This window comes from Teleopsis dalmanni, chromosome 1 (assembly GCF_002237135.1).
Source record: "Teleopsis dalmanni isolate 2A chromosome 1, ASM223713v2, whole genome shotgun sequence".
Classification (NCBI taxonomy): domain Eukaryota; kingdom Metazoa; phylum Arthropoda; class Insecta; order Diptera; family Diopsidae; genus Teleopsis; species Teleopsis dalmanni.
The window spans coordinates 110,202,183-110,216,529 of NC_051846.1; the positions used below are offsets into that span (position 1 = coordinate 110,202,183).

The 14,347-nt window shown below is 33.5% G+C and overlaps 1 protein-coding gene across 1 annotated transcript in view; it reads right to left on the reverse strand.

Moving 5' to 3' along the window:
• Window positions 1-12,550: 12,550 nt before the first annotated feature.
• The window catches only part of LOC119676203, a 107,410-nt gene continuing 105,613 nt past the window's right edge, over window positions 12,551-14,347 (reverse strand). The window contains exons 3-4 of the mRNA XM_038087441.1: window positions 13,318-13,431; window positions 12,551-13,251 (exon numbers count right to left, since the gene is read on the reverse strand). Coding sequence (XP_037943369.1) covers window positions 13,413-13,431 — 19 coding nt within the window. The 3' untranslated portion in view covers window positions 12,551-13,251; window positions 13,318-13,412. The remainder of the gene's footprint in view (window positions 13,252-13,317; window positions 13,432-14,347) is intronic.

A 14,347-nucleotide genomic window follows, 5' to 3' on the forward strand; every position in this document is an offset into this window, starting at 1 on the left:
AAGGGGAAATTCTCAGCCCTCTCCTTTTCATATTGTTTATTGCTGATCTTGAGAAAGAATTAAGGAATGCAAATATTGAAGGGATCAATATTAATGGTCTACATGATATTTTGATGCTGCTTTTAGCAGATGACGCCGTTGTTCTAGCCAGGTCCCCTATTACTTTACGAAAAACTTTATTAGCTCTTGAAAGCTACTACGAAAAAAACAAACTTGTTGTAAACACGGAAAAAACCCAAATTGTCCACTTTAGAAGAGGAGGTAGGCCAATAGCAGAAAATTTCTTTAACAAATGTCAAAAAATTTCTGTCGTGAAGTCCTACACATACTTAGGAGTAAATTTCTCAAGCTCCACATTAGGCAAATGTGCAGCAGAAACTGCCATAAGAAAAGGGAAAATGGCGCTCGGTACGGCAGTACAAACTATAAGTAAATTTAAATCAGATTCTTGGGAAGGTCGGGCTAAACTATTCGACTGCACTGTATCTGGAACACTTTTATATGCATCAGAAGTGTGGGGTCTACGTTACTGTGATTCACTAGAAATCGTTCAAACAACGTACTACAAACGTTTGTTAGCACTCCCCCAAGCTACAAACAATGCAGCACTTAGACTTGAACTAGGCCTTCTAAAAATTTCATATAGAGTTTTCAAACGCGCAATCGATTTCATTATACGAATTCTTCAAATGGATCAATCAAGATACCCCAAACAATGTCTCCTTCGTCTCATTTACCTACACGTAAATAATTCTTCTACAAGTGAATTAAATTGGGTTACACAATTTAATGAGTTTCTTAAAGTTGTAAATATGACAAACTTGTGGGAAACACCGACTGCAGCAACTTGGATTGATAACCGAACTACGGCCCTTGAACGCTATCATAGATATCTAAAATATAAAGACATTCTAAAATCCACCAACTCATAATCCATGAATTGCAATATATCAAGAGCCCTGGATGACAAACCTGCCTGTTACTTCTTTGATCGTAAGCAATTTTTTATGGCAAAGGTTATCGCCCAATTACGGTTGTCATCAACTCACTGCACTCGTTTTTGTATTAACGGGCAAATTCACAGACTCGAAATCAACAACCTTTGTACACTTTGTAATTTAAAAACTGAAGAAACGTTGAATCACTTTATGTTTGAGTGCCCTATTTACTCCTCAGTACGAGATCACAATCTTCGTTTCTTACTTACGGTCTTCAGAGAAAATAAATCTCTAATTTTCAACTGCACTGATCCGCAATCATCTAAAGCAATATTCACATATATAATAAATAGTCTTAAAATCAGATGATTTATTATAAACGAATAAGATTTTGCAAAAAAAAAATATATATATATATATAATTATAATTATTTTCCTGCTATTTATATAACTTAACTTTTTTTGTTTTTTTATCGCTTACTTTTTAAACCTAATTAGTAATAAGTTTAATTTAATTAATAATAAGAATACATCAAACCTTCTTTTGTTACAACTATAAGTTCAGAAGCAGAAGTAAATAAATGTTGAATTGAATTGAAAATATCGATGAATGCTGCAGTGCAGTATACTTTTTTTCCAGATCATCTCTTGCGTATTGATAAATTCGATTTATTTGCTCAATGGTTGAGTGGCGGTTTCGAAAGCCGAATTGGTGGACAAGAAATAGTGATTAAGACCAATATTTGGAACCTCTTTCAACACTTTGCCAGTGATCAAATCGTACCCATGAGCCTTTTTGATTTTAATTTTGGTCTTAATTGTCCATTTAATTTCTTGTATTGTGGTTTTTGGAACCGGAAAATCCATTTGATGCGGTGTTTGCAGGAAAGTCTTAATTTCAGTGTCGTTTTCGTAATTTCTGCATGGGTATGGTTGAAATACACCTTGAAGATGCTCTACGAAAGTTTGAGGCTTGTCGATTCTGGATCTAGCCCACTCTTCATTATACATTTTGAGTGGTGAAATGTGTGGCGTTGATCGATTCAGCTTGCGAGTGGCCCGCCATAATGAATAGTCGGTTGCTTCAGTGAGAGACAATTCAGGTAGCTATGTTTCAATGTTTCTGTTTTTATTCTCCTTTAGGGCTTCTTTAAGCTTTTTTATCGCTTCATTCAAACGTCTTTTGTCTTCACAATTTTTTGTTATTTGACAAATTCGTCGCAATTTACGTTTTTAAAGTACCTATTCTTTTATGCCTCTGTCAATGTGGTCTGCTTTGTATTCTTTGAAATGCATGGTTGAGTTCCACGCGGCATTCTGTACGATTGTATTAAATTGCTGACCGCAGATTCGATATCGTTACCGGTTTTGAGTGGGATGTTGGTTGTTAAATTTTCATTTATGATGCTTCTGAGAATACTCCAGTCTGTACTTTTGTTGTATAATCGAGGCTCTTTGTTCTTTACAAAAATTTTAGAGTTCATCTCCATAATAAGGGGAGAGTGGTCTGAGGAAAGGTCTAAACTGGAATGTATCGATAATAGTGAGCTAGAAATGCCTTATATATGCAAAAATCGATCACGCCTGGAACTTTATTGTGGTCTGTTGGCCAGTAAGTTGGTTCACCAGCTGATGCGTGAAGCAAATTGTTAGCCTGCATAGTCTTAAACAATTCGCGGCCTCTTGGTGTGATAAGTCTGGAGTCCCAGTGAGTATGCTTTGCATTGAAGTCTCCAGCAGCTATAAATGTTTAACCATTTTGCGTGTGGAAAAATTCCTCAAACTGATGACTTTTAAATTTTTGGTTTGGTGTGCAATAGATAGAGGCTATACAAATTGGACGTTTATTGTTTTTAACTGTTATTGATATTGACTGAAGAAATAGTTTTTCGTGTTTGTTGTGCACAGAGTGATCAATATCGCTTTTCACGATTATCGTAGCTCTTCCGCGAGCATTTCCAGATGGGTGGTTGGCATTGTATACAGAATACTTCGGAATTCTGAGATGGCTTCTTTGGTTGAAGTGGGTTTCAGATATTAACATAATATCAATATTTTTGTCAGTGAGGAAGGTTTGTAATTCGCTGTTATGTTAAGCTAACTTATTAGCATTCCAGAAAGCAATTTTAAACGTACTCATTACTTTGAAGTGTTAGCGACGAACGCAATTAAAAGATTTATAATCGTACTCATTTGTTGCATTAGTCTTATGAGCATCATTTTCAATTCTGACATACTATCGTTTTCTGAGCTTGTTTATGGTTCACTAGTGATGGTTTGGCCATTACTTGCGACATTAGAGTACGATCGGCCAGATTGTATGAACTCTGGTGGACTAGTGGCTTCTTTTCTACGGAGAGGTGGAAACGCTTTTTGTTGAAGCTGTCTGTATACTTCACAGCCCTAGTAATTAGCGGGGTGATTTCCGTTGCATAATACACATTTTACTTTATTGTCGACTACATTACGAGTACACTCTGATGTCAAGTAATTTTCAGAGCATTTTACACAGCGGCCATAGCACAACGAGAGCATTGCGGAATTTCGCTTTTTTTCTTGGAGCTTTAAATGTAATTTTTGTGTGCAGTAAGCTGTTACAGTTAAAAACACTCTTATTAGTATCTGTCGGTTTCAAACCAATTAATAAGAACGGGAGTGGATTTTTGGTTGTCCGCTGACGTATATTACTTATGTTGGCCACCTTTCAAATATGTAATTACAATACTTATTACATTACATTTTAATTTGATGTGCTTAAAAATAAAACGCCCAGCCTGTGACATAAAGCTTTTCAAAAATTACTTGCATACAAAGTGGTTTATTTTTGCTTTAAAAATATAATAAATATTTTTGCCATTTAAAATAAAAAGAAGAATGTATAAGTTATTTGTGCGTCGATAATTGAAAGGCAATAATAATTGCCTTTCACGGTAAATTTAGTTACTGGATGAAAAATGAAAACACAATAAATTTCATACACGCAAATTACTATGTCTTTATCAAACCACACTTTTTAAATTAAATAATCTGTATGAATTTTCAAAGCAATGATCAAAAAATAAGCGCACATCACCAATGCCAGAAGTAGAAGGAAGAAAGAATGCAAAAAAACGAAGCCAAAAGTCATTGCATGCCATATGTCAAAATGCTGATGTCAAAATCAGTAGATCAGTGATACCATACTGCCTGGTTGTTATGGCAAATTTCAAACATCGTACCTGGCTGGACGGGTACGTTCAGAATGCTCTACAAGCCTGCTTATCTTGGTTGCGACAACTCATCCATCTTCGCCTGGGTGCAGTTTGATCACCCTGCCAAGCCGCCAATGTGTTACTGGTAGATTCTCGTGACGGATGATCACGCCATCGCTTATGTTAATGTTTTTATCATTTTCATGCCTTTTAGAACGTGGTTGCAAAGTTGTAAGGTATTCATCGTGTTTTTGTCGCCAAAAATATTGCTGCATTTATCTTAATTGTCGCCAGTATGACAATTTATTGCAAGGTACCTTGCCAATACGTTCATCTGGTACTGCCAGTAGAAATCTTCAAATTAGCAAATCTGCAGATGATAGAGTCATCTTGTCGTCGCAAATGTCATGATAAGAGCGGACGTGAATTCAAACAAGGCTCGACGTGGACAAGTAGAATATACAGCTGATTATAGTAAATTGAGAAGGTGCCAACAATGTATAATAAGTGCTTCTTTGCTGACTTAATGGCAGCTTCCCATAGATCGTCTTGATGTGGTGCGCCAGGTGGTAGAAATTTCCATTTTGAGTTTCGATTTCCCAATTGCTGTTGAATATATTTATTATGCCTAGCCTGTAAATCAGCAGCCATTAAACGATTTGTGTCAATTAATGTAGTGCTATTATCAATGTATAAGTGATAATTTTAACATTATGTGTTTATGCCGCCTGCAAATCATGTATGAGTGTATGCATTGCTTGACCAAAATGCGTGCCTGTAGAATCAAATATTTGTGTCGAAAAGTATGCAACATAAGCTGTATACCTCTATGAAATGTATCTTGATGCACCTGTCATTTTAAAAGCCTAGCCAGTATGTTATCATTAGGAAGAATGTTTGAATGATGCTATGCCTCTGTTACCCTCACAATTTGTAGGCGCCCACCTACTCGAAATATATTGTCGGCAGTGGAGGTGATGAATGCACTTAGTGCAATGAGCTTGCTGGATGTGGATATAGGTTGCGCCTTTAAGCTGTGTGAAATATTTCGCTTACAATTCATTGCTAGAAGTGTTGTGTGTCTGTAGTGTGGGTTAACCTATAGCTCATTGATTGGATAATCAGTTGAATTAGGGCCTTGGTACCATAATGTGTAGTTATGCAACGCCAAATAGGATATGCCGCGACGGGTACAATCAGTTGGATTGAGTTTTGTAGGAATGTAATACCAATGCCTGATATCTGTCATTGATTGAATGGAGCCAACGCGATTAGCAACGTACTGCTTTAATTGTGATGTGTTTTTGCGTAGCCAACATAAAGCAATATTTGATTTGGAGTATAGAGTATATGATACGTGATCCAGATGCAAAGCCTGTCTCGTTTCGTATAAAAGGGTAGCAAATAATTGCGCAGCGCAAAGTTCCAGCCGGGGTATTGTTATCAAATATAATATTGCCACCTTAGTTTTTGATGCGATGGTATGACTAGTGATATTGCCATCGTGGTTTGTTGCCAAGTAGATTACTGCAATGGCCTTGATACTAGCATCCCAAAAGCCATGAAGTTGAATTTCATCACGCGGTTGCATGTCTATTCAACGCGGTATTTGCACTGTCTCCAGTTGCGACAGCTGCCTTCGGTATATGAGTCATTCTTGCAATAGTTCATGAGCTGACATGGATCAGCTGAATTTCATACATGCAATGTCTTTATTAAACCTCAATTTTAGAATATAGCAATCTGCAACAATTTTTAAAGCTACGATAAAATAGATGAGCACATCATCAACACTAGAAATAGAAGGAAGAAAGAATGCAAAAAACGAAAAGTCATTGCTTGCCATACGTCAAAATGCTGGTGTCAAAACCACTAGAATAGTAATGCCATACTGTCTGGTTGTTATGTGAAATCTCAAGCAGTTATTATTTTTCAAATTTTATTTTAAAATGCGTATGAAAAGAGTTTTTAATTGATTTTTTGTTTAAATAACTGTTGCGATCCCTGTTAAAACCAGATGATGTGAAACAGCGGCTTTTTTCAGAAACCAATGGAAAGATATTAAGAATTGAGAGTAAGATATTAACAATTGAAAGCAAGAAGGTTAGGATGTAACCTTTTTCAAAAGTAATATTAATGGATGTATAACCTCCTCCGCGAAGGTGTCCAGGAAGTATAACCCCTTCAAAAAAATATTTAGAAAGCATAATTTAATCCAAGAGCAGAGTTAAGGAAATATTACCCCCTCCTAGTAACTATTTTAGGAAGTAAGGTACATTCAGGAAGCAAAACCTAGTCCAATTAATTGTCAAGAAAATATAACTTACTATTTATAGTTGTTTAGAAAATATAACCTTCTCCTGGTAATTGCGTAAGAAGTATAATCTTCTTCTAGTAATTGTCTTGGAATTATAAACTACTAGCAACTGCTTCTTGCCACCCTGCTTCTGAAAGGGTGGCATCACTGTAGCAGCCGTATGCCAATGAAGGAGAATAACAGGGTAGAAACGAGTCAGTCGAAGTTGCGCAGTCAGTAGTTGCATTCGGTAGCCAGTCAAGAAGTTCGGTCGTGTATATTTAATTATTAACTTTCGTATATTTAATTATTAACTTAAGTAAAGTCTGATAGTTTGATAAACAATTTAGACATTTAATCTTATCTTTTACAAATATGTATTGCTGTAAAGAAATGGAAAAATAACTTCCCTATATTTCAAGAACTTTCCCCTAAAATCTGAATAAATTCATATAAGGTGTATTATTTTGATATAAATGTTCCTATAGAACAACTTCTGCTTGATTAAGAATAACTTGGCATTACTGCCTAAATCAGTAAACATATAACAAGAAAAAAATTTTAAACATATTTGTGGTTGATAAATACATATTAGTACAAAAATACCTGCAGATAATTTTATAAAAAAGTTTTTTTATATAAATATATGTAAAATGAATGACACAAAAAAGTTATTAGCAAGAATTCAATTTTGTATTTGAATTTATATGAGAGTATACATTTTTTTTAGACTTTAAGGATATAAAGAGAGCGGCGCATTGATCAAATATTTGAAGTTTTTGATAGCTCTAGCTCTTCAGATGGCAATACGAAATCGTCAATCGTAATCAACAAATTGCGAAATCGTAATTTTCAAACTTGTAACATCACTAGTTAATACTAAATGAGCAGTATTTAACATTGTTTCATTTTTTTGGCAATTGTCTTATAACTTTTTGCTTTAATTATAACGATTGTGTTTTGTATTTATTCATATAACGCATTTTTTAATGAACGTAATATACAAATAATAAATAATTGACAAATGGCTTCATCACAATTACTAACATGTCAGTCATTTTCACAAATTTTATTAAAAAAAATTATTTTTTTAAAATATTTAAATTTACTGATTAACACTCGCAACAATTTTAATAATAAACAACTGATTGGAGTTTTCCATTTTCTTCCAAAAGTCATTCACAATAGATCAGTTTTACGATTTGGCACCATTGTAATGCCAATGTCTTATTCGTGAGCTTATTTTTTGCAAATTATGTTTTTGCTTTACTTGTTATTTTTAAATGACACATAACATTCATATTTTGAAACATTCATATATAAAGCATACATCTATAGTTATTACATGCACATATAGAAACCAGATCTAAATCATATCAGGCCAGAGTTGTTTATTTATTTATTTAATCCTTTTATTCCAAACGCTTGCTTCGCTTTCGATAGCCTGTGCTGTATGTCTTGCCGACTGCCGCCGTTGTTCGAAATGTAGCTTCCCAGATAGCAGAAACTTTGTACATCTTCGATGTAGGAGTCATCTATTTGAAACTTCGTTGAGCAGTTTGAATTGAGACGCATAGACTTGGTTTTGTTGATATTGATTGACAGACCAGCTGCCAGTGCACGCTTTGCGATGTTGTTTAACGATATTTGCATCTGGGAAAAGTCATGTGTTAGTAAACAGATGTCATCAGCGTAATCGAGGTCAGTAAGTTTGTTATGAAGGCCGAATGAGATGCCATGATTTGTGCTCATAGCTTCCGACATAACCACATCTAAGACTATATTAAATAGTATAGGTGAAAGAATGCAACCTTGTCGGACGCCAGACTTTATTTGAATTTGCCCGCTCAGACGCCCTTCGTGAAGTACTGAGCAGTGCGCGTCAGAGTACAAGCCTTTTACTAAATTTATTAATTTACTCGGTATGCCTTTACACTCTAATGCATACCAGATGGTGGTATGGAGAAGTGTATCGAATGCACGTTTAAAGTCGATAAACAGCAAGTATAGAGGAGATCGCCATTCGCTAGACTGTTCGACTATTATTCGAAGGCTGTTTATGTGGTCGGCACATAATCGATTATGCCTAAATCCTGCTTGCTCGGCTCGTAGTGTAGGCTCAACGGCCGAAGTTAAACGTTTATGTAAGATTTGAGCAATAACTTTATAAGCTACATTTAGTAAAGTTATGCCTCTCCAGTTGGAGCATTCCATCAGGTTACCTTTCTTTGGTATATTAATAATGATGCCGTCTTTAAGATTAGGCGGTAATGACTCTTGGGACCAGAAGTTGTTGACAATTGGTTGAATAATTTGAGCAGCTGAACTTTTGTCTGCTTTGAGCAGTTCGGGGGCAATATTGTCCGGACCAGCGGACTTACCTGCTTTAAGCTGAGTTATTGCTGCCTCAATTTCACTGATGTTAGGTACATCTGTGTTTATATCGTTGCGAGCAACATGTTCGTGGTGTCTACTACATAGTTCCTGCTGAGGATAGGTGTTGTTTCCCGCTAGGAGATTTCTGTAGTGATCTTCCCAAACTTTTAGCTGATCTTCGGTAGAGTGTACTAGTTCGCCCCTGGTATTTTTTATTGGCTTTGCAATCCTGTGTTTACGTCCCACCATAGTTTTAGTGATGTTGTGTAGGTGTTTGAGCCTATGTGAGGCCAGAGTTGTAGTTTTCCTTAAACCCGACAAGGACCCGAAGTTCACGCTGAACTGGCGCCTCATCAGCTTGCTGTTAGTATCCTCTTCCTGACGAGCAATTAGGTTTTAGGGAAGACCTTTCCACAGAATTATAATTGGTGCGAACGGAACAGATGATACAATCAGCCTTGAGCAAAAGTGATTTAGCAGGTATGATTACTTTTGACATTGTCAAGGTATTTGACAAGGTCTGGCGCGACGGCCTGATAGGTAAAATATCTCGCTTTGGTGTCCCAGTTGGACTGACCAAAATTCGGCAGGTTCCTGCGTAAGAAGTCCTTCTTTACATCTTTCCGAAAAATTAAGCCGGTGTTCCTAAAGAACCGCTCTCCCCCTTGTTGTACAACATCTTTACGTATAATATCCCAATGCTAAGTCGCTTGGAGCTAGCATAATATGCAGATGGCATGTGCATGCTTTATTCCGATAAACATGCCAGAAATATAACCAACACATTGCAGGAGCATGTTAATCTTATATATAAATAAACTTAAAAATAATGTTAGAAACATAGTCTTATATATTAAAACTATTTATTTTAATATTTTTCTTAACTTAAAACTAATTTTAATTTGATAGATGTGACTGTACGACCTATATTAACTTATTTATGTAAGATAACATAAACTGTGCGAGACTTGTAATCCTGAAATAATTTTTATTTCTTGTTTCTATTGTAGTGCCCATGACCTACATTAATATCATATGTGACAAGCCACTGTTCATTCAGACAAAATAAATGTTTCATAAATTATAATATGCACTTTTGTCGGTTTGACGCTTTGACTTTGATCATATTACTTAAAAGAAATATTTTGACTCATGCTGTTACAAATATGCATTTGTAACATAAGACATGATAAGCATGTATGGTCATTGCACTATTCCGACCTAAATTCTAGAAAGTACATTAACTCTTTAAAAACAATACATGACGTATTATTGTAATGCGTTAAAAGAGTATTTGTTTATAAAATATATGTAATAAAATAATTAATGTAATTTATGGGAGTAACCAATGCATTGATTGGTTACTCAAATTCAATCAAAAAGTAAATAATAATTGTTTAGTAAATAAGCTGGAATAAGTATAAATACCCATAATTTTGATAATAAAAATAGATTCAATTTAACTTAAGACAAGGTTACGTCTTTTATTTGAATCGTGTTCTATGCGGCATTTAGATGCTGAAAGAACAATAAGCGGCTGAAGAGCTTAGTAATACTCTCCTCTATACTGATAGGTCGTTTCCACTTACACTGGTCGATAAGTGATCCTTGAATCCTTTCAGGACTCAGACATCATTTGGTGATATTAATTGAGAAGACTCTATCTAACAATCCTGCTATTATATCTCGACGATCCTAACATCCTGCAACCATTACATGGCGAAGCATTAAGATCATCACCATAACATTACAATTACATTTTATAACCATAACATGGCGATCCTGCAAGATCATTACACTATTCTTATATAACTGTTTTGCATTATATGAAATATTTTTTATTTCATATTTCTATCTCTTATATAACTGTTTTGCATTATATGAAATATTTTTTATTTCATGTTTCTATTTCTTATATAACTGTTTTGCACTATACTCAATATTTGCGGAGTTTATTGATAATATTTTAGTATTTTTGACTTTATGTTTTGCACATTTGTAGAAGTCATTGGCAGTTCGCAATACCAGGTTTTTTATTCGAACCATCTCCCAAACCTTTTGCTTCGCTACAGCTTCTATTCCGTCAACCGCGCTATTTCCATGGGAGTTGGCAAAAAAAATTCCATCCTAAGAATTCAAGTTTTAATTCTTTAATTAAATTTGGAATGCTGCTCATAATATATTTATTTTTAGATTTACATTTGTTCTTCTTTTTTGATATTGTGTATTATACACGGTTATAAAACAGTTTACACCAAATTTGTTATGAGTAAGTTATCGCTTACAACTGCAAAGGACTCAATTTATCCACAAAGTCTCGGAAATACAAATGACATCCACTTTGGAGTCTTTAAAAAGACCTGGAACATAATTTAGTTTAAGGCCAGAAAGGCTTTTTGCATTAAAATAAATCATATTAACACCACACCGTTAATTAGAAAAAATATTAATAAGTGATTTGTGACCCTGCATATTTAAAAATTAATGTTTTCAGCTTCCAGTTTATTTCTGCGTTGTAAGATCTTACATGTCACATCCCTACAGTCCTGGTCAGTGGAAAGTTCATGGAGATGAAGCAATTTTTTGGCTTTAACATAATAATTACCGCATTTGACAAAATTTTTTTGCACTCCTTATGGTCCTCATTATCTAGCTTTTCACTAAAACCCGAGATAAATAATTTGGGGTGTCGATATATTTTATATATATATTGGTCACTTTATTTCCTCACTTTAATTCGAAATAACATATTTAATAGTAACCCTGCCATTACTTTTAGCTCGAAAACTGTTAGCTTTCACATTAAATTCTAATGGAATAATTTTCATTTTTAAGTCTTTTTTAGTGTCACCACCTAGCTGTTTTTTTATAGGTTTCACTGTAATGAGTACAATAGATGTATTACACGATTTAAGTTTCGCTGCATAAGATTCTTACTTCTCTTCCCTTTTATAAATTTGTTTTAATGATTCAGAACACAACAACTCTTGAACGTTAATTTTATCAGAGTATTTTGTTTCGATAGATTTTAATAGATAATTCAGTTCGTTTTCATTAACTTTTAATTATTTTATTACTATTTAGCCTTGCTTGGTGTCACATGATTCCAAGCTGCCTCTATACTGGGAATAGGCTATCTGCAAATTGCTTTCATCTTGTCCTTCTTATTGCCACTTCTCTGAGCTCAACAATATTAATGTATGATATGTATGTATAATGCATCTTTAAATTCATTTTTATATTGTTTAAGATATGTGGTTATTAGTTTTGCCCATATTTTCATTTATTTTTCTAAGAGCAAAATCGACATTGTGAACATATTGCATACAGTCTTCGCACATAAAATGAATTAGAAGATTATTTAAACAATTAATATTAAATTACTCTACGCCAGAACATTTGGTAGTTCTGTGATATGCTTTGCCATACACACCCGAGCATACTAATCGAGTTTCTCCGCAGATATATCCACGACATTTGTAACGTTCTTACATATTGACAATAATATAGGATTTAATTATTTAATATTTCACAATTACATGATATATAATTAAATAAATTGTGTAATAGTTTAATTGTTTTGCAACACTATGTTCGCTTAGGAATTTAATGATGTCTCTATTAGAAGCTTACATGTGTGAAAAACAATAAAAAAACACAGAATTAACCGCATGTGTTTTTACAAAAGTAAAAATTTTGACAAATTTTTGATAAATTTTATTAAATAATTTTAAGTAAAACCGCGCAAATGAAAAAAATTTATAGCAATTTTAAATATTTTATTTGAGTTAGTATATAGTTTTTTGTGAACACAATATGGTTTAATATTTAAATATTATGCACATCACACAAAACACACGACCGCTGCGCTTGTTCAATTTTTTGTTAATTTTTGCTGCGATAGTTTGATAAAGCAATACGGTGTGGCAGTACGTGTTAATGACATATAATAAAAACTATCACATTTGTATATATGTATTTTCATTTTTTATGACATTTTTTAAAAAAAAGTCAGTATAATCCAAACAAAATTTACAAATAGTTTGAAAGTTGGTGACCTTTTTATGTAACAAAATCACTGTAACCACTTGTATTCATTTAACTTTGAACGGATAAATAAAAGAACACATAAGACACCAGTAAGCAATTATTGAACTTCGTCCTTTACACATTTGCGTTAGTTTTAACCACAAGTTGGCAATTACATCCACTTAGATCGACATCAGTATTTCTAAGTAATGTCTGGAGGAAACTTCTGTCATCATTAAATACAACTAGACAGCTTAATTTACATGGCGGAGTTTCTGATGTGGTGCAGGCGCAGATAACATTCGGAGCAAGGGTAAAACATTTGGAGTTGATGTTGAAGGACGTGCTGAAGGATGTTGAAGGAATAATGGATGTATTGTGCTCCTGGTATGCTTTTGTTTAAGTTCATTAGTACCGTGTGCTATAAAGTTATTTAAAAAAACAAAAAACATTAATAAATACAAATATATATTGAGACATAACATACCTTTTATGCTCCATGCTGTCATTAAAATTTCAAGGAATATAATTACTTGTACACCTTTTAACCTCAGAAGCCATGCCAATTGCACCTTTTCTATCTTAGCGATGCGGATGATATCTAAAAAAATTCACATTCAATATTATTATTGTAAATTAATTCAATCTCACTATATTGCATTTTAAATATTTGCACTAGATACCCAATGCATTATATGGTATGATTTCACATTTTTTTAATAAACTAATTTTTAACACAAATCACATTCACATTTTGTCTTTATCACTTATATTTCGCCTGCTTTTAGTCGGTAATTTTTGAATTGTATTAGTTAAATTTTTTTAAAAATATTATAATATTAAAAGAAAACACACTGTAACTGTCTAGAAAATATGAAAAACATGTGTTAATTGATAAACTTAAAGTCATGAATATATATTTAGAGGAACATATGATATACAACTCTACAATTAAAGACCACTTAAGTGAGAAGCTAAAACAGACCAAATTTACAATAAATTGTCGAAGTTCTATTTTAAGTACATTTTTCGCCCACGATATATGGCGTTATAGCTTACTGTTTGAAATATCTGGCCATTTGACAAAAAAAATAAATTGTGTAAAAAAAAGTAAGAAGTAGTTGAAGCCACTTGCAATTTTTATAATGGTCACTTTTGATTTTGTAAAAGTACTAGAAAGTTTTAAATGGAATTAAAGTCTTTTTTTAAAGAAATAATACAATAAATTACAATCTATTATATTACTAGAGTAAGAGAAATCATTCTTTTTTATATAACACTTAAAATTTTTCGCTAAATGTAATTAGTTATTATCACAAGTTATTCCTTTTTGATTATTTTCAGTTTTATGTTCTATATGTTATTCTATATTCTGTATTATTATATTTCGATTCTAACAATATCCTACATATAATTTTGATGTCTCCTTTGACAAAATTTCGACATCGTTGGTGCTTAACAGAGTCTTTCATGCCAGCATGTCCATCATTATGACAAAGTCTCATAAATCGTTAACG